General features: G+C 38.0%; 1 protein-coding gene across 1 annotated transcript; it reads right to left on the bottom strand.

The window, feature by feature from the left end:
• Window positions 1-2,212: 2,212 nt before the first annotated feature.
• On the bottom strand, window positions 2,213-13,245 carry LOC106877296 (melatonin receptor type 1B). The gene is made up of 3 exons (XM_014926165.3): window positions 13,109-13,245; window positions 8,733-9,132; window positions 2,213-3,153 (listed from the first exon to the last, which is right to left on the bottom strand). The coding sequence occupies exons 2-3, from the start codon at window positions 9,064-9,066 to the stop codon at window positions 2,219-2,221; spliced, it is 1,269 nt and encodes a 422-aa protein (XP_014781651.1). The 5' UTR covers window positions 9,067-9,132; window positions 13,109-13,245; the 3' UTR covers window positions 2,213-2,218.
• Between the last annotated feature and the right edge of the window lie 5,836 nt (window positions 13,246-19,081).

The following is a 19,081-nucleotide window of genomic DNA, read 5'->3' as shown; positions in this document are numbered from 1 at the left end:
ACGACCAACAATAGTCCTCCCTTTTTATGAATGATCTGTTACAAACTAATAAATATTCAAATGTGAGAGAATTAAAGAAATGTAATTTTAAATAGAAATACAATTGTATGTAAAAGACTTGCATGGTTTTGCAAATGCAAGAACTGGTATTTCAATAAGAAAAATGAAAGAGTATGAGACAGAGAGTGAGATACAGAAAGCGAGAGGGGAAGAAATTCAACGAATGAAGTAAAGAAGGAGAGTGCGGTGAGGGAGGGGAAGAGATGGTCGTAGAGTGAATGAAACTGAGAGAATGAAGAGAGAATGGGAGTGGTTGTTGTTGTTGTTTTTGGCACTCCGTCGCTTACGACGTCGAGTGTTCCAGTTGATCCGATCAACGAAACAGCCTGCTCGTGAAATTAACGTGCAAGTGGCCGAGCATTCCACAGACACGTGTACCCTTAAGGTAGTTCTCGGGGATATTCAGCGTGACACAGAGTGTGACAAGGCTGACCCTTTGAATTACAAGCACAACAGAAACAGAAAGTAAGAGTGAGAGAAAGTTGTGGTGAAAGAGTACAGCAGGGTTCGCCACCATCCCCTGCCGGAGCCTCGTGGAGCTTTAGGTGTTTTCGCTCAATAAACACTCACAACGCCCGGTCTGGAAATCGAAACATGCGATCCTATGACCGTGAGTCCGCTGCCCTAACCACTGGGCCATTCATTGCGCCTCCACAATGGGAGTGGTAAAGGTCTGCGAAAGTACAGAGCGACGATTAAGAGAGAAAAGAAGGGAAAAAGTACGAGACAAGGGGAAAGGTAGAATGAAAGTGAATGAATTTGGTAATGGAAATGAGAGGAAGTAAAGAAAGAAGGTATGAAGGGAAAGAGAGAGAGGGGGAGAGACAGACAGACAGACAGAAAGAGAGAAAACAAGAAGCGGTAAAAGTTTCAATGGCGAACAGAAAAGACAGAAAAGTAGAACGCGATTCCGAAGTGAGGTAGCAGAAGAGATGACGATAGGTGCATGCAAATGAAAGTAGACATGCGTGTAAGAGATGCTTAAAGCATTACATCAATTATGAGTTTTGGGAGAAGGTGGGAAAATGCACATATATATATATATATATATATATATATATATATATATATAAGGTTTTTAACTTTTAAATTTTCATATTCAAAAGAGACAGAGACTTCAAATTCGATATATCGATTTATTCACCACTCTATGTTAACATTTCTGTGCCAAATGTCTAAATCCAATGGACCAGTCACTGGATAAGTTTGGCACAGAAATGTTAACATAGAGTGGTGAATAAATCGATATATCGAGTTTGAAGTCTCTGTCTCTTTTGAATATGAAAATTTAAAAGTTAAAAACCTTATAATATAAATATAAACTGTGAGAACGACCCTTAAGGAATCTAGTTAATGATCCCCTAAGGTAAGTTCTTATGTTATATTGGTAACGGTTGCTACATCGTCTGGAAAATTATATATATATGTGTGTGTGTGTGTGTGTGTGTGTGTGTGTGTGTGTGTGTGTGTGTGTGTGTGTGTGTGTGTGTGTGTGTGTGTGTGTCTGTGTGTGTGTGTGTGTGTGTGTGTGTGTCCGTGTATGTGTGAAGAGAGGGAGAGACAAAGAGAGAGGTAGGGTGTTTATATTTAGGATGTAGAACATATTCAAACAAAAGATAAATTTGTTTATTGAATATGTGTATGAGTGGATAAAGATACACAAAGAAAAACATGTCTCCACAATAAAATATTGGACTGGTGCATAATTATTGCGGCTTTTTTCCAACAGATTTTATTCAACAAAAACAATAACAACATGTAACAAAAACATCTTTAAATGATTGTTCCGGAGCATATTCCCCATCTACTTCAATTATTGCTTCTCATTTGCTTGGCAGACGGTCAGACCGGCAGTTAAAGGTGTTTTTGCTAAATATTGTTATTGTTTTTGTTGAATAAAATTTGTTGAAAAAGAGCCGCAATAATTATGCACCAAACCAACATTAAGGTTTCTGATTGATATGTATACGTTTATAACCAATGCAGCTTTCGGAATCAACCAGTGGGTTGGTTGGCTGGTTGGTTAGTTGAAGGGTAAATTGTTTTTTAAATAAAGAAACCATTTGAATATTCAGCCAGAATCGGTAGAACGCGGACCAAAAGGCATTGCGTTGTTTGGTTAATGCCCTTTACATTCTAGCTTCAAATACCGCCGAGGTCAGCTTTCTCTATCGTCTATCTGGGGTTGATAAAATCGATTAAATCCTTCCTCCAAATTTGAGGCACTCTGCTGATGCATTTTATTGTTCATATCGAAGCTTGTGTTCACATTGCTTGTCATTGATGTTCTGCTGGTCTGCTTACTTAATCGCAATGAAACGAGGTTGTCGAAATTCCTGTTGGTAGTGTTACTACTTATACCATAAATCTTTACTCTTTGCTTCGATTTGGATTCTAGGCACGGTATGTTAAGCAACCTCTTGACAGCTTTAACGAACTCTTTGCTGCCGATCCAGTACACTAAGAATCCTGAACTGGAGTGTGAATGCACCAGAAGGGCCACGAATAGATACACTTCTTCCTGCAGTAGATCCTTTGGATCGCATGCGATAACAAACACATATGGGCACCAGCAAAACATAAAAACCATAAACAGAAGGAAAATCGTCCGAGATGTTCGGAGAGTTTCAGCCAACCAAGATTTCTTTCCTCGGATCTGGTTGGTATCGCTAAGTTTACATATATCCATTTTGGTCTTCTGTATCTTTCGTAAGATCAACAGGTTGAGAACACCGACTGAAAAAAGCGGCGACATAATAAGTACAAGCGTTATGTACAAAGTATAAGCGTGGCTGGCTACCCTGTTCCAAACACACGCATGTTGTTTATAGTCGTATTCGTGTCCATATAAGCCGAATATATTGCCCGATTCCAACAGGAAGGAAACTAGCCACACCAAAAATATAGTCGATAGGGAATTTCGCCGGTTGAACATTTTCCCACCCATTTGATTATGGCAAACGAAAATATACCTGTTGATAGTTGCCATGGATAAATTGAGGATGGCGCAGACACAAGCCGTGAAACAAAGCGAACTGACGAATTGACAGTAGGTTGATCTACTTCGAAAGAACTGTTCGCCTTTGATTATACCTGAAAAAGAATACAAATAAAATATCAAACAGTACTTCGGAAATCGAATGTGTGTGTGTGCGTGTGTGTGTACACGCATGCACATTATGTGTGTGTGTGAGAGAGAGAGTGGGGAGAGTTTATGTGTAAGAGACTGTGCGCGGGTGTGCTAGTGTCTCTGCATGTATGTATGTATGTATTATGGACAGAGACAAGTAGAATCTCTGCTCGACTTCATAAACATGTTCTTCATGGAGCTGAGAATGCTCGACCCAACAAGGGGTAAAAATGTCCTAGACCTCTGCTTCACAAATAATACGGCGCTCATCCATAATGTGACACCGACAATTTTCTCGGACCTTAACTTAATAGAACTTATAATGTGTGATCCACAGAAAAATTGCAGACACGCACAGTACTAGAAGCAGCCAATTCTTCTCAAGCCTGAACTTTCATAAAGCTGATTGGAAGGGTATGTATTCAGAAATAGGTCAATGGAAAGAAACTGGGTCCACCAGTCTCACTACGTAAGATATTTACATAGAGCAGCATTTGATGAGAATTGTGGATGACGTTGGTTGGCACTCCGTCGGTTACGACGACGAGGGTTCCAGTTAATCCGATCAACGGAACGGCCTGCTCGTGAAATTAACGTGCAAGTGGCTGAGCACTCCACAGACACGTGTACCCTTAACGTAGTTCTCGGGGAGATTCAGCGTGACACAGTGTGACAAGGCTGACCCTTTGAGTTACGAGCACAACAGAAACAGGAAGAGTGAGAGAAAGTTGTGGTGAAAGAGTACAGCAGAGTTCGCCACCATCCCCTGTCGGAGCCTGGTGGAGCTTTAAGTGTTTTCGCTCAATAAACACTCACAACGCCCGATCTGGGAATCGAAACCACGATCCTACAACCGCGAGTCCGCTGCCCTAACCACTGGGCCATTGCGCCTCCACGATGCAAGACGTACGCAGTCAGTTTTCTCCAGAGAGAATGTTAAACCATCGGAAGAATATAATCCCCATGGATAGGAAGATTTAATGAGACAACAAGCAAAACTCTCAAACAGTCTAAATGGGCCCCTAAAGCATAGCAAAGGATCCTATCTCAAACAGACATTGCTCGAGATCGAAAATGAACTCAAACTCTCCCATGAAAAGGGGAGGGCAGAAAAAGAAGTCAAGGGTGTCAAAAACATAAAGACAAACTCAGAAGCATTGTATAGATTTGCAAAAGAGTTTACTTCAGAGCGGTACAAGATAGGGTTACTGCTCGAGAAAAATGGCTCACCGACTGCAGACCCTTAGAATGCGCAATACAGCAATGTTTTCACACCTCCGTTAGGACACTTGCAAATAGCCATGCCAGATTAGTTCTTCGGCCCCACAGCTCTACACATTGCGATGGCAATTATTGATAACCTCGAAATAGAGGAAACTGATGTAATATCGGCCATTGATGGAATGAACTCAAACTCGGCCACAGGCCCTGGTGGATTTCCAGCAGTCCCCCTAAAGAAATACAAAGGGTCTCATTCTTCGTTTATGAAGCACAGGTCGTTCCGTTCCGTACGCCGGTCAGAGATTTCTGTAACTGTTTTTAAAAACACGAAAGCCCGATTTGTTTTTAGTACAACGGACCTGTGTTACTTCCTTTTCCTTGGAATTATTCCTAGGGGACACAAACACTGCCTTTCATAATACACCTTCACCATGTAGTTTATCTATTTGTCTATTTATTTACCCGTTATTCATTTTACAATAAAATAAATTTTAAGTTTTGTTTAACGGAAGTTTACAAATTGATTATGTTTACTGACAATATTTTACATATATTTGCATTCAAAATGGCCACCTTTTTCTTTCGCCATAACCCTAAATCTTTTCTCAACAGAAATGCATGACTTATCATGTTTACATAATAGGTAAATATAATTGCTGCACCCAGTAATTATTTATCCGAAGCTGACTCATATCAATGCTCACAAACCATGTACAACATTTGTTAAAAATTTACACTTTCGACTTTTATTTTTGGTAAGGTGTGAATGTCTTTATTTACAAAGGTGTCCACTCCTGCAATCTTTTCGATTTAACGATTTTTTTCTTTTCAGACTAACATGTTTTTAAACGTGTTTACTGCTACGAGGTTTTTGACTAGAATTCTCCTCCCATTACCCAAGACCTACATATCTTAACTCTTAAAAAAAAATACTTGTACAACTATTAAAATGTAAAAAATATAGTCATGACGTATTCTTTCCTTCAAAATAATAAGATGAGTGTTCAAATGGCTTTAACATACTATTTCTCCCCCTCTGCTTCTCTCTCTCTCTCATACATACATACATGCATACATACATACACACACACACACACACACACACACACACACACACACACACATATATATATATATATATATATATATATATATATATATATATATATATATATATATGATTTGTACGAGCTCTTCAGGGTGAATAAATGTCATTGTTCAAGGAGTAATTCTCCAAGTTATTAGTTTGAATCAAACTCTGTAGTGGTAGTAGTAAATTTTGTATTATATATATATATAGATATTGGGTCATCCCATAAATAATGCGGGTTTTTTTTCAATTACATGAGCTAAAAGTTGTATGGGGACGGGACAAACTACCTGCATCAACTTGCTATAAAAGCAGGTAGTAATTTTACATTGTCCTTATTCATAGTGCAAGTTTTAAAGAGTGCAGTTCGATTTTAACAGTTATTTTTTCAAAGTTATAATGGAAGTGACAAAGGAGCATATTCGGTATATTTTGCTTTATGAGTTCAATAAAGGCAACAACGCAACGGAAAGTGCGAGGAATATTAATGCAGTATATGGGGATCAGACAATAAACGTAAGCCAGTGTCAACGGTAGTTCTAGAAATCCCGAGCCGGAAACTACAGCCTAGAAAACGAGCCTCGTCCTGGAAGATCTTGCAAACCCTGGTGGAAAAAAAATCTCATCGTAACTGCTGAGGAACTTGCAGAGAAACTTGGATTTGGTCATTCAACCATTCATCGACACCTGCATGCCATGGAAAAGTCAGTAAATTGGGTCGATGGGTTCCTCACAAACTTCCCGAGTCTAATCACGCGTAGAGAGTGAATGTCTGCTCTTCTTTGCTATCACGTCTCAGGAATGAACCTTTTTTGGACCGAATAGTGACTGGTGACAAGAATGGGTTCTCTATAAAAATGTCAAGCGCTGTAGACAGTGGGTAGGGAAAGGAAAAACACCGGCACCCCAGACTAAAGGTCTTTACCCACGTAAGGTATTATTATCTGTTTGGTGGAATATGAAAGGTTTATTCCATTTTGAACTTTTAAACCCAAACCAAACAATAACAAAGGAGATATACTGCGAGCAGCTTGAGCGGTTTAAGTCAGTGCTAGAAGAAAAACGACTATTTTTGGTTTCAAAACGAAAGGTGTTCTTCCATCAGGATAATGCTCGGCCACATACAGCGAGGATGACATTCCAAAGGCTGGATCAGTTTGAATGGGAAACGATGTCCCACGCACCATATTCGCCGGACATTGCCTCATCCAGATTATCATTTAATCCGCTGTCTTCAAAATCATTTGAACGGAAAAAAATATGAATTCTGTAGACGAGGTCAGAACTGTACTGGAGGAGTATTTTTCGTCACGGACAAGTGGATTTTGGAAGAGGGGCCCTTACAAGTCTACCAGATAGATGGAAGAGCATTGTAGAAAATGAAGGAGAGTATATTTTAGATTAAAAAAGAACTTTGCTTATCTTAATTTTAAAAAATAAAAGAAGCGTAATAAAACCGCATTTTTTATGGGATAGATCGTTAGCCACTAAACCTTTTTCTATTTTCTCTCCCTGTTTATTTTTGCGTTCCTGTCTGTCGAAGAGCGTAGGCTCGAAACGTAAAAGACTTTCTCACTTCCCGATTTCCGAACGTTAAACTAATACATCTGTTTGTTGCTTACACACCCGTCTTCGTCTTTTGGGGGTTTTTTTTTGTAAATTCTCACTGTATATATATATACAAAGGTTTTATCAAAAGGTATCGGGACTGGTGCTATATAAAAGAAGACTATAATATATTTCAATTTGGCATTTACTGTCCTTCGAAGGTGACCCTTTCTGAAGCCACACACGTTATTCAGCGTCGTTTCCAATGATGAAAGCATTACTGGAACTCTTTTGGGTGGGATAACTAGCAACTGCCTCTTCGCATTCTCTTGGATTTCATCATCGTCTTGACATCTTGTTGAGGTTTTCCTCAGCAATGGTCATAAATGCACGATTCGTCACCTGATATGACCGTTTTCAAAACGTTTCCGTCTTTCTTGACACACCCAAGGAGATCCTGCGCAACTGAAACACGATCTTTGTTGTTTTTTTTTCTCGAGACGACCACACTCAACACACTTTACTTCCAAGCACAACTATAAACAACGGAAGTGGGCGCGAACGTTATAACTTAGTTCGATCTGTCCCAAACGACTTCACTCTGCGTATTTTAGCTCCGTCACCATAGCACCAGTTACGATATTTTTGATGAAACCATATGTGTGTGTGTGTGTGTAAGCAATTATGGGGATAAGCAAATTAGACACATCAAATATATTAAATATATATTAAGTACATCAAATACAAAATATGTAGCACTACTAAGTGTCTTCTATACTGAGAATATCTGGATCTGATCTCATCTGTGAACTCTGTGTGTGTGTGTGTGTGTGTGTGTGTGTATGTGTGTGTGTGTATGCGATGGTTTTTTCTTTTTCTTTTTTTTTATTGTTAAGTAGCGTCGATTTTTACAATTCTGTAAATAATAATAATAATATTTTATAACCTTAAAGCTTATAAGCGACCACCGCTCAATGACTATAGAAAATAGTCTAATAATGGGGCACATAAGCCCTCGACGGGAAAAAGTAGGTTTTCCCGTCTATGTATGTATGTATACATGTACGCTCTTACACATTGATTGGTATGTGTTGTCCAACCTACTATCCGGCAGCGTCCAATTCTCTAACGGTTTTTTTCAAATGAATCAAGTCATAACCTTATCCATCTATTGTTTTCATAATCGGTCATAATGTCTTACGTTTAAGATGATTCCCATGCTTTCCCTGATGAGAAGGTTACAATTTTAATATCAAAGATCCCTATGGATCACACAGGTTGTAATCCTTTGAAACATATGTAGGAATAAAGTATGCAATTATAACATGCGTTTTCTCCAATCCTTAAATTCTTAAATATACTCAAATACCCAAAATTTCAAGGAGTTCCTGCCTTAAAAACAGGAACTAAACCACAGTTATTTTGTGTTCTTTGCTACATTGGTTTCTATTAACCCATTTATTCTATCAGAAGAATTTTTATTCATTAAGATAGAAGAAATACACATAAATATATATATATATGCATATATATATATATCTGTATGTATGTATGTATGTATGCATACACACGCGCGCGCGCACAGGTGTGTGTGAGATAAAGTGAGAAGAACATGAATAACATCAGCTTCAAGTAGGCACGAAGAAGAATGAAAATCAATTAAAAAAGTTCTTGGAAACTTACCAATAGCACAAGCTGGCATGCTGACACAATTCACGCACATGTCGGCCAAACAGAGGTTCATCAGAAATATTCGCCCGACTTTATTTAGCTTTTGGTTCTTGTAATGAATAATGAAGCTGATAGGATTGGTCACCATACCGAAACAGGACACGGTAAGCAATATTATGAGGTAGATTATGGCTAAGATTGGTTTACTTTGTAGGAGAGGAGTTCTGTATTGAACAGATGCCGTTGAGTTGAGAGGAGACACTGTAACCACAGAATTTGATGTCATATCTAGGCTGAAGAACGACATGTTAGATGTGGCCACGTCGTGAAGTGAATCAAACATCATTGTGAGACGAATGGAGGTGGAATTGGATATGAGGCCACAACACGTAAATTGAACTCCAATAACGGACTGAAAAATAGAAATAATGGTTTAATAGTTCTGTATTGAAATTTGTAATGATATTTAGCGTATTCGATCCTTGGTTTGTTTTTGCATTGAACTACGGCCACGCTGGGGCAACCCCTCGAATGGTTTATTTCTACAGGTCAAAGTATTTATGTCTTAATAAAATCTGGTGCTTATTATATTAGTCACTTTGGTCGAACCGCTATGATATGGGGACGTAAACAAACCAACACCGGTTGTCAAACGGTAGTGGACATAAAGACATACACACACAAAGACACACACATAGATAGATAGATAGATAGATAGATAGATAGATAGATACGGCAAGCTTTTTTCAGTTTCCGCCTGCTGAATCTACTCGGGTGGATTTGGCCGGCCCAGGGTTCTACTAGAAGACATTTAACTTAGGTCCGTCGCAGTGGGACTGAACCCAGAACCTGGTGGTAGGAAAGCAAACATCTTACCACACAGCCAGAAAGCATAACTCTCAAATCCTTTAGTATTGAAAAAAATACCAAAGAAACAACTAACCCTTTAGCATTTAAACCGGCCATATCCAACCGAAATATTCAGCCCTTTTTATATTCAAACCAGCCAGATCTGGCTTGTCACACCTACCTTTCAAATATACAATCACATTATTGAAATTGCTTATCTACAAGATAATGTTTGATTAATTCAAAACAATATGAGTAAATAAACATTGTATTTGCTAGAGTGATCTGAATGCTAAAGGGTTAAACAGTAAGATGGCAAATTAGCAAAAGCCTCGGACAGAGTACTTCACGGTATTTACTCCGATTCACTGACCTCTGAGTTCAAATCCCGCCGAGGTCAATTTTGTCTTTCTAAGTCAATAAAATCAGGTATCAGCTAAAAAAACTAGCATAGATTATATCGATTAAACCCACCCTCCACAAATTTGCTAACCATTTGCCTAAATAAGATACAATTACGTGCAGAAAGCTGTCAGAATCGTTTGACGTCGGAAGAATTACTTGTTTTGACATATTTCTTGTGGGTTTTATGTTCGCAGTTCATTCAGTGCCGAATACCAGGGTAGATTGTAACAACTAAGGTCCTCCCACTCAAACTTTCCATGTGCCTAAATTCACTCTCGGATGTTGTTACACATCGCTAGTTATAATGCACTTCGCACCAGTTCTTAGCTTTCCAATGATGCCTCCCTGCATCTGGGAAAAGGCTGATCAGAAGTTAGTTCGTCACAGAGTAAGCCGTTGACAGCTGGGTGGATGGCAATAACGTGAAATGAAATGTTTTACTCAAGAACACAAAGCACTGCTTGGTCCAGGAATCGAACACACGATCTAGTGATCGTGAATGTTACACCCTAACCACCAGGTCACGCGCCCAAACAGGTTTTAAATTAGAAAAACCATTATAATGACTTCAAATCCCGCCGAGGCCAACTTTACCTTTCTTCCTTTCGGGTTTGATATAATCCTATAATCAATCAAGAGCTGTAGGCAGAGGGTATCGATTCACCTCCTTCCTTAAAGCTATTGACCTCATGCCAAAATTAGAAAGAACTAAAGGCGGTGGGTTGTCAGAATCATTAGCGCGTCGGACAAAATGCTTAGCGGTTTTTCTTCTAGTTTTACATTCTGAGTTCAAATTCCGACGAAGGTTGACTTAGCCTTTCTTCCTTTCGGAGTTGATAAAATAAGCACCAGTTACACACTGGGATTGGTGTAATCGACTTACCCCCTGCCTCGAAATTTCTGGCCTTGTACGAAAATGTGAAATCATTATTATAACGGAAACGAGGAGCAGAATCGTTTAGCAAGCTGGCCAAAATGCTTAGAGCGTTTCTATTGGCTTTAGGTTTTGAGTTCAAATTTGTCCTCCTTTCGAAGTTGATAAAAAAAAGAAAAATACCAATCAAGCACTGAGGCCGATTTGATCAACTAGACCTCCAAATTTCAGGCCTTGGTCATATGGTAGAAAGGCTTATTATTATTATTATTATTATTATTATTATTATTATTATTATTATTATTATCATTATTATTATTATTATTATTCAGTAGTCTTGGTTTTATCACGTTCTTCCACTGCACTACCGAGCACATCTCTGTGTGCCTTGGGTATGTGCTGTGGTTTGCTCTGATGCTCTTATGTTTACTGCATTGAAAGTGTTTTGCGTAGGATGTGTGCAGTGCCCAGTAGTGCAATTTTCTGTATGTTGTATATATTTGTAAGTCCTGGTATTTTTGTTATGCATTTGTCTGAATATTTTTTTATCATACCTAATGCGCCTACTATGATAGGAACTGTTTCTGTTTTTAGAATCCACATTCGATAATTATTATCATCATCATCATCATTATTATTATTTTTATTTTTATTATTATTATTATTATTATTATTATTATAAAAGCGACAAGCTGGCACGGCAGAATCGTTAGCATTAGTAAAGTCGGGCGAAATGCTTAGCAGCATTCTACATTCAGAGTAGAAATTATTATTATTATCGCAAAGACACTAGGGTCGATGTAAACGGTTATCTCCTCCCGCCAAAAATCTACAGGCCTTGTGCCTTTAGTAGAAAGAATAGTAAAGTGATGATTAGCAGAATCATAAGAGCATCAAACAAAATGCCAAGCGTCATTTAATCTGGCTGGTTGTGGACTCAGTTCATGCCTCAGCAGGTTTGCATCTCATTCTTTCATGATCGATCAGTCAAGTACTGGCTCAGTTTAATCGATTAACTGATTAATTTGCCTCCACACATTTCAGGCCTTGTGCTTTTGCTAGAAACAGTTATTATCGGCGAGCTGGCAGAACTGGTAGCACGCTGGACGAAATGCTTAGCGGCATTTCACCAGTCGCTACGTTCTGAGTTCAAATTCTGTCGAGGTCGACTTTGCCTTTCATCCTTTCGGAGTCGATAAATTAAGTACCAGTGAAACACTGGCGCCTATGTATTCGATTAATCCCCCTCCGCACAAATTTCAGGCCTTGTGCCTTTAGTAGAAAGGATTATTACTAAAGGCTAAAGTTTTAGAGCGTCGAATTAATTGTAATACTTTACGTTCTGAGTTCAAATCTCACTGTGGTCAAACTTTGTGTTTTATCCTTACTTGGTAGATAAAAAAATAGTACAGTCTTGTACTGAAATCGATATCGCCGACTAAGCCCTCTTCTAAATTTATTATTAAACAAATCGTCGTGGCACTCCGTCTGTTGCGACGACGAGTGTTCCGGTTGATCCGATCAACGGAACAACCTGCTCGTGAAATTAACGTGCAAGTGGCCGAGCACTCCACAGACACGTGTACCCTTAATGTAGTTCTCGGGGATATTCAGCGTGACACAGAGTGTGACAAGGCTGGTCCTTTGAAATACAGGTACAACAGAAACAGGAAGAAAGAGTGAGAGAAAGTTGTGGTGAAAGAGTACAGCAAGGTTCGCCACCAGCCCCTGCCGGAGCCTCGTGGGGCTTTAGATGTTTTCGCTCAATAAACATTCACAACGCCCGGTCTGGGAATCGAAACCGTGATCATACGACCGCGGAGTCTACTGCCCTAACCACTGGGCCAATGCTCATCTACTATTATTACATATATTCTTTTAATCAAAGGTAATGTCATTCGTTCAACGCTTGGTGTATCATTATGCATTTTAGATTAGCTGATAAAACTATTATATACTAATAAGACAAAGAGATTTGAATATATCATATTTGTTTGTTGTTAGCTTATCTGATAGACAAATAAATAAAGGACATAGATTTGAATACAAGAGAAGTGTTTTTGTCAGTTGGAGAAGGGCCTAAATATTTGTATTGTTAAATTGATTGACAATGTTGTAGAATACCCGATTAAGTTTGGAAATTTTTTAAATGTTCAGAAATTTTTTAAATGTTCACTAATATCTTATTCTTTATCGATAAATTCTAGATAATAACCGTAATATTTTTTTTTTTTTAAATAATAAAGTAGATTAGTCTTACCTTTGCAAAACACAATGTTCTTTAGTGGTCTGGATCAGCCAAATATATTTTGGTATATTGATTATGTGAGTTAAACGAGAGCACAGACGGACGAACGCGTCGATGTTGATTTTATGAAGACAAATTATCGTGTTAAGTTCTAGAAGTTACACCGAAAAATAAACAGAGCCATTGTTTATGCATGGTTGGGAGATTCTAAGATTGGTGCATCGCAACAAAAGAAAATTTATATTTCCGTCACAAAGGAGTGGAACAAATTGTCCTTATTCTATTTCATTATTTTCTTTGTTTTCATTGACCATTCGTACGTGCGTTGGTCAAGCACAAAATCGTGAATGAATACAGGTTATATGATATGGAAGGTTGAAAGCAAAGACATTTTCTTTCTTTTCGATTCGTAGCAATTGAAAACCGACAGACAACAAAGAGCATCCATTTTGAATTTTATGTTTCGTTTTTCTATGCATATGAATATATTATCCTACGTACAGAATTGTATACCTCCTATCTTTGTGAACCTTCTAGAATTATATTTTGTGTGTCAAATAACATCTCTCTCTCTCTCTCTCTCTCTCTCTCTCTCTCTCTCTTAATATAACTCCATTATCTTCCCTGTATCTTCCACTCATACAATATTACAAGATGAAGTGGGTTTGGTCAATGATTTGGGAACCGCCCATTCTACCAAATATAAATGCTTATATAAACATGGAGAAAAGAAACCAACGAGCAAGTAATACGTAGAGTAAATCTGTATATGGGAACTTGCGTAGAAGGCTTTAAGTGTGTATGTGTATATATATATATATATATATATATATATAGGTACATATATGTGTGGGAGAGGTCGTTGTGTGTACCAAAGGTCCTTCCCGTTCCATAGGCTCATGAGGCCGTTTTCTCGTCTGTGGCGTGTATATTCACCCATGAGCAGTAATTCCAAAGTTTCGCTGCCGACCAAACTCCGAGGTCACAATCAACTTTTTTCTTACGAAAAATATGTATGTATGTATTTATACTCACACGTTCATACGCTCACACAACCAAATAACAAAACACATATTATTAACACATATATATTTCAATGGTATATTGTTCTCTGTTTACATATGAATATGGCCGGCGACTAGCGGACAGAAACCCCTTTTAGGCGTTTCCCACTCATACACATATACACAAACGTTAAACGATAACAGAGGAGGATCTCAGCACTTCAGCAAATAAACATTTAAACTCCCCCTTCTGATTACTATTTCGTTGGAACAAACATACATCCATATATATATATAGGTTCATTTATTTATGCGAGTTATGTTTGCAATTGTAAATAAAGTCAAAGTCAGATGGCTAGATATCTATACAAGAGGCATCCTGGTTTACATAGCAATTGCGATAGTGATTCTATTCATACGATACAGGATTTAGTAAACAAATTTAATTCTAAATGGAAACCCGAGAACAAACTTCCTCGTCTAAAAGTCACCATGTTCTTTTGCAAGAAAGAAAACGAATTTTCAAACGACAAGCAAGAAAATGTTTAAATTTGTTTTTAGCTATAGATCAATATATATTTAATCGATGATCGAATGAATTCGAGATGAATTTCGACTGGTTACTAAACCAGCTATTCAATCATAGGAACGAACGAACGAGCTCATTGGTTCTCCAACTTCCAGATGCCAGGCCCCACCAAAATATAAACAAAATTCTTTTGAACCCATCCTAATTTATTAGAAGACGAAATTAAATTTGCATCTATACAATTTTCCTTTCTTTAAAGAGTCTGATACCATCTTAATGTTATCAAGTATAGCAATTTGTTCGTCTTTTGTCGATCCTCTCTGCTCACACCCGAGAGTGAGGCTTAGGCTTTGCTATCAGAAACATTGAACTAACCATCATTGACAGAGCTTCTATTTGGTCACAAGACTCGCATGAAAAACAACTAAAACTCCTTGAAATTATAATTTGCTGCTTTTAATAAAATATCACATTAGATAATATGCTATGTTTTCAGACATATGCACAGCCCTGAAGTTTGGAGATGGGTTTTAGTCGTGAAAATCGACTAAAGACTTGACTGGTTCTTCATTTTATCGAACCCGGAAGAATGAAAGACAAAGCTGACCTCGATGGAGTTTGAACTCAGAATTTAAAGATCTCGATGTAATTTGAACTCAGAACGTAAAGAGCAGGAAAGATGTTGTAGAGTATTGTTTTCGGACGTTCAAATGATTCTGCTAATCCACCGCCCTTATGAGATTGCCACACCGGGTCGCTTCTGATTTTACTGGACAAAATGCTTAGCGCCGTTTTTTTCTAACTTTATGTTCTGAGTTCAAATTCTGTCGTTTAAGTTTTGCCGAGGAAAAAATAGGGGCTGATAATGATCCCTTTGGTCATAGGTCTGTTCTACCTGTTGATTTGAGACTAGACAACAGCTATGATTATAATAACCATACAGTAATTCACAGTAGTTATAATTGTTGATGCTGTTGGTGCTTGCCAAGAATAACTTTATTTCAATAAATTTCGCCATTAACGGCGTTACATAGAGGGGACAGACAAAGACAGACATAAAGTAGCTGCGGGCTAGACATGGACATTAATGAGATGAGGGTGATAAGGATGAAACAAATAATGAGAGAGGCACCAGCGCCCGCCGACTGATAACCCCTCGAAAACATTGTTTTTTTCTTTTTTCCTTTTAAAATTACAATTTTTACATAATTTCAATATATTAACAATTTCAATATATTAACAATTTCAATATATCATAATTTTCCTCATTCCACCCCTCCGGTGCCAAGAATAACTTACCACCTCATGGAGCCTATTTTCGTTTATCTGGACAGAGCTAATCAAAGTTACGTGTTACATCCATAGTTTTTGTACTGCGTTAATCTCCAAACACTTCCATCTATATTTTCATAGTTAACTTCTATCGTATCTTTTCTGTTGCTGTCACACTTTTCTATTTCTTTTTTAATCTTATTCCAATTGTTTTCAAATTTGGTGTACTGATGTAGTTTTGTATGCTAATTATGGAAACGAAATTCATTTTTGCGATAAACTAGCAATTAAAAAGGTAATAGCTTTTAAAATTTGCAAATTTGGGGTAATTTTAGCCAATCGAAAGCCACAGATATATTGGTACCTGTTTCCATAGTAACAAGCCAAGGTATAGTTTGCTTAAACTACTACAGCCAGGTGTATTGTCTTTACCTGTCTATTTTCTTTGATAAGTGCCTCTATTCTGAACGTTTGGACCACCGCGTTTTTGTCATTTTCACCTGTTTGGGGTTTTTTGTGTTTACTCTTTTATTCTTTTACTTGTTTCAGTCATTTGACTGTAGCCATGCTGGAGCACCGCTTTTAGTCGAGCAAATCGACCCCAGAGCTTATTGTTTGTAAGCCTAGTACTTATTCTATCGGTCTCTTTTGCCGAACTGCTAAGTTACGGGGACGTAAACACACCACCATCAGTTGTCAAGAAACCGATAGAATAAGTACTAGACTTACAAAGAATAAGTCCTGGGGTCGATTTGCTCGACTAAAGGCGGTGCTCCAGCATGGCCGCAGTCAAATGACTGAAACAAGTAAAAAAGTTAAAAAAAGAGTAAAGAGTATACCTGATCCACATTTCACATGACTTTATTCATTAAAACTTAATTAAAACTTCAAAACTTCTAACGAATTTGTCGTTATAATGACATGATAGACAGTTTTCACGCACAAAATGCGTGATAACTTTAAACCTCTTTAAAACTCTATAACATTTTCCAAAAATTTTTCTGAAACAAGTGAATAATAACATCAGACTCGGCGAGAAAAAAATACATCTGTATAACAAATTTGATCATGTTTACTTTAAAATTTCAAAAGCTTTGTCAGCAACAGAAAGGATCCGTTAATAGCTTTTTTGAAATTTTGGGTAATTTTAGCCAATAGAAAGCTACAGATACAACAGTGCCTGTTTCCATAGTAACGAGAGAAGCTATAGTGTGCTTAACCAATACCACGTGTATTTTCTTCACTTGTGTATTTTCTTTGATGTGTGCCTATTTCCTGGACCTCTGTAGCTCATTTTCATCATTTTCACCTGTATTTTTGAGAATCGGATATTTTTGGTTGCCGCTCTGTCACTACCTCATTTTCTGTCGTTCTCACAACGCTGCTTTACGGCTGCGAGTCCTAGACGGTCTACCAGCGTCCTGCCAAGAAGCTGAACCACTTTCATACAATACGCCTCAAAAAATATCTCGGCATAAAGTGGCAGGACAGGATCCCGGATACCGAGGTACTAATACGTACTAACCTGCCCAGCATCGATACCATCTTGATGCAGTCTCAGCTTCGCTGGGCAGGGCACGTAGCTCGCATATCAGACGATCGATTACCAAAAAGATTGCTCTTTGGCGAGCTGCAGAAGGGAAAGCGCTCACAAGGCGGCCAGAAGAAGCGCTTTAAGGACACACTGAAAGCCTCACTGAAAGCCTTCAGCATCGACCATGCAACTTGGGAGCAGTCTGCTCTAGACAGAGAAAGATGGCGATCAGCTGTCCGCAAGGGTGCCAACACATGCGAGACCAATAGGATCGCTGCTGCAGAAGACCGCAGACAAGCCAGGAAGAACAGAGCTAACAACTCTGTAGCAGGTGCTACCATTCCCTGTCCACACTGTCAAAGACTCTTTCGGGTGCAGATTGGCCTCACTAGCCATCTGCGGACCCACAAAAAAAGCCCACCCCACCCCAGGATGACTAGACGGTCTTCGTCGCATCGACGGACAAACTACATACCTCATTTTCATAATTTTGAACTGTTTTTTCCTGGACCTTTTCAACATAAATAGAATTATAGTCACAACCAACTCGTTTAACCTTTCGAGTGTGATGGAGAAATTGAAAGCTAAGGAGGGTGTGGTTTCTTACTTTCAAGAGAAGACTCTCAAGATAAGACTCTCAAGATAAGACTCTCAAGATAAGACTCTCAAGAGAGTCTTGTCTCTAAAAGAAAAGTATGTAAAGATAGACTCACCACTACGTGTATACTCTTTTAGCCTATGTAATTTCTTAGATGATGAGTCAAACCTTTACCATAGCCCTAATCTCTAACCCTAATCCTAAACCTTAACCTTAACCCTAAATCAACCCTAAATACTAACATACAGTTTTATTTTTGTAATCTTTTGTAAAATATTTCGTTGGGGAATTTTTTTCCTTTTTAAATTACGTTTGTTCGACCGTTTCACATAACTTTATTTTTTAAAGCTTACTAAAACCTAGCTTCTTAAAACTTTAGTCGTCGTGACGTTTTGCTTTCATTTTGTTTAATGAAAATTCTATGTCGTAATGTTTTTGCCTTCATTTTGTGATAGACCGCTACAACGCAAAAGATACCAGCTTCCATTTCTTGTTTTCTGCTTGAGTAAAAATTATCAAACTTTAAACCTCTGTAACATTTTTCTGGAACAAATGAACACGAAAATTAAATTCAGCATAAACCATTACTTCAATATACCATATTTTCCCACTGTTTTGCAGTGGTGTTTTTGTTTCTCCCAAGGTCGTTAGATATATGAGTAAACTTAATTAGCACAAACTGTGAATCGCAACTAATAATTCGTTACACTAAAACCATAATCAGAGTAATTATATTATTATAAAAACTATTCGTTACATAAGCTCGCTAGTAGTCCAGGATTGGGGTTAACGATGATGTAGTGAGAAATTCTGTTGATCTTTCTTAATGGCGTAATAGATATAATTAAAATATTGGTAGTTAAAGAGCTGGGAAAAAAACTACCTGCGTGGGATGTTTTTACGGTTGTTTAAGTTTTCGAGTTCAAGCCTCACACATTTTATCTCTTCAGGGTGGGTGTATAAAAATAAAGTCCCAAAAACTTCCTGTAGTTGATCTAATCGACTATTCCTCTCTTCTCAAATATTGGTTTCAAATTTTGGCACAAGG

Source organism: Octopus bimaculoides, chromosome 5 (genome assembly GCF_046866305.1).
Source record: "Octopus bimaculoides isolate indiv1 chromosome 5, ASM4686630v1, whole genome shotgun sequence".
Lineage (NCBI taxonomy): Eukaryota > Metazoa > Mollusca > Cephalopoda > Octopoda > Octopodidae > Octopus > Octopus bimaculoides.
This window is presented reverse-complemented; position numbering and strand designations above follow the sequence as displayed.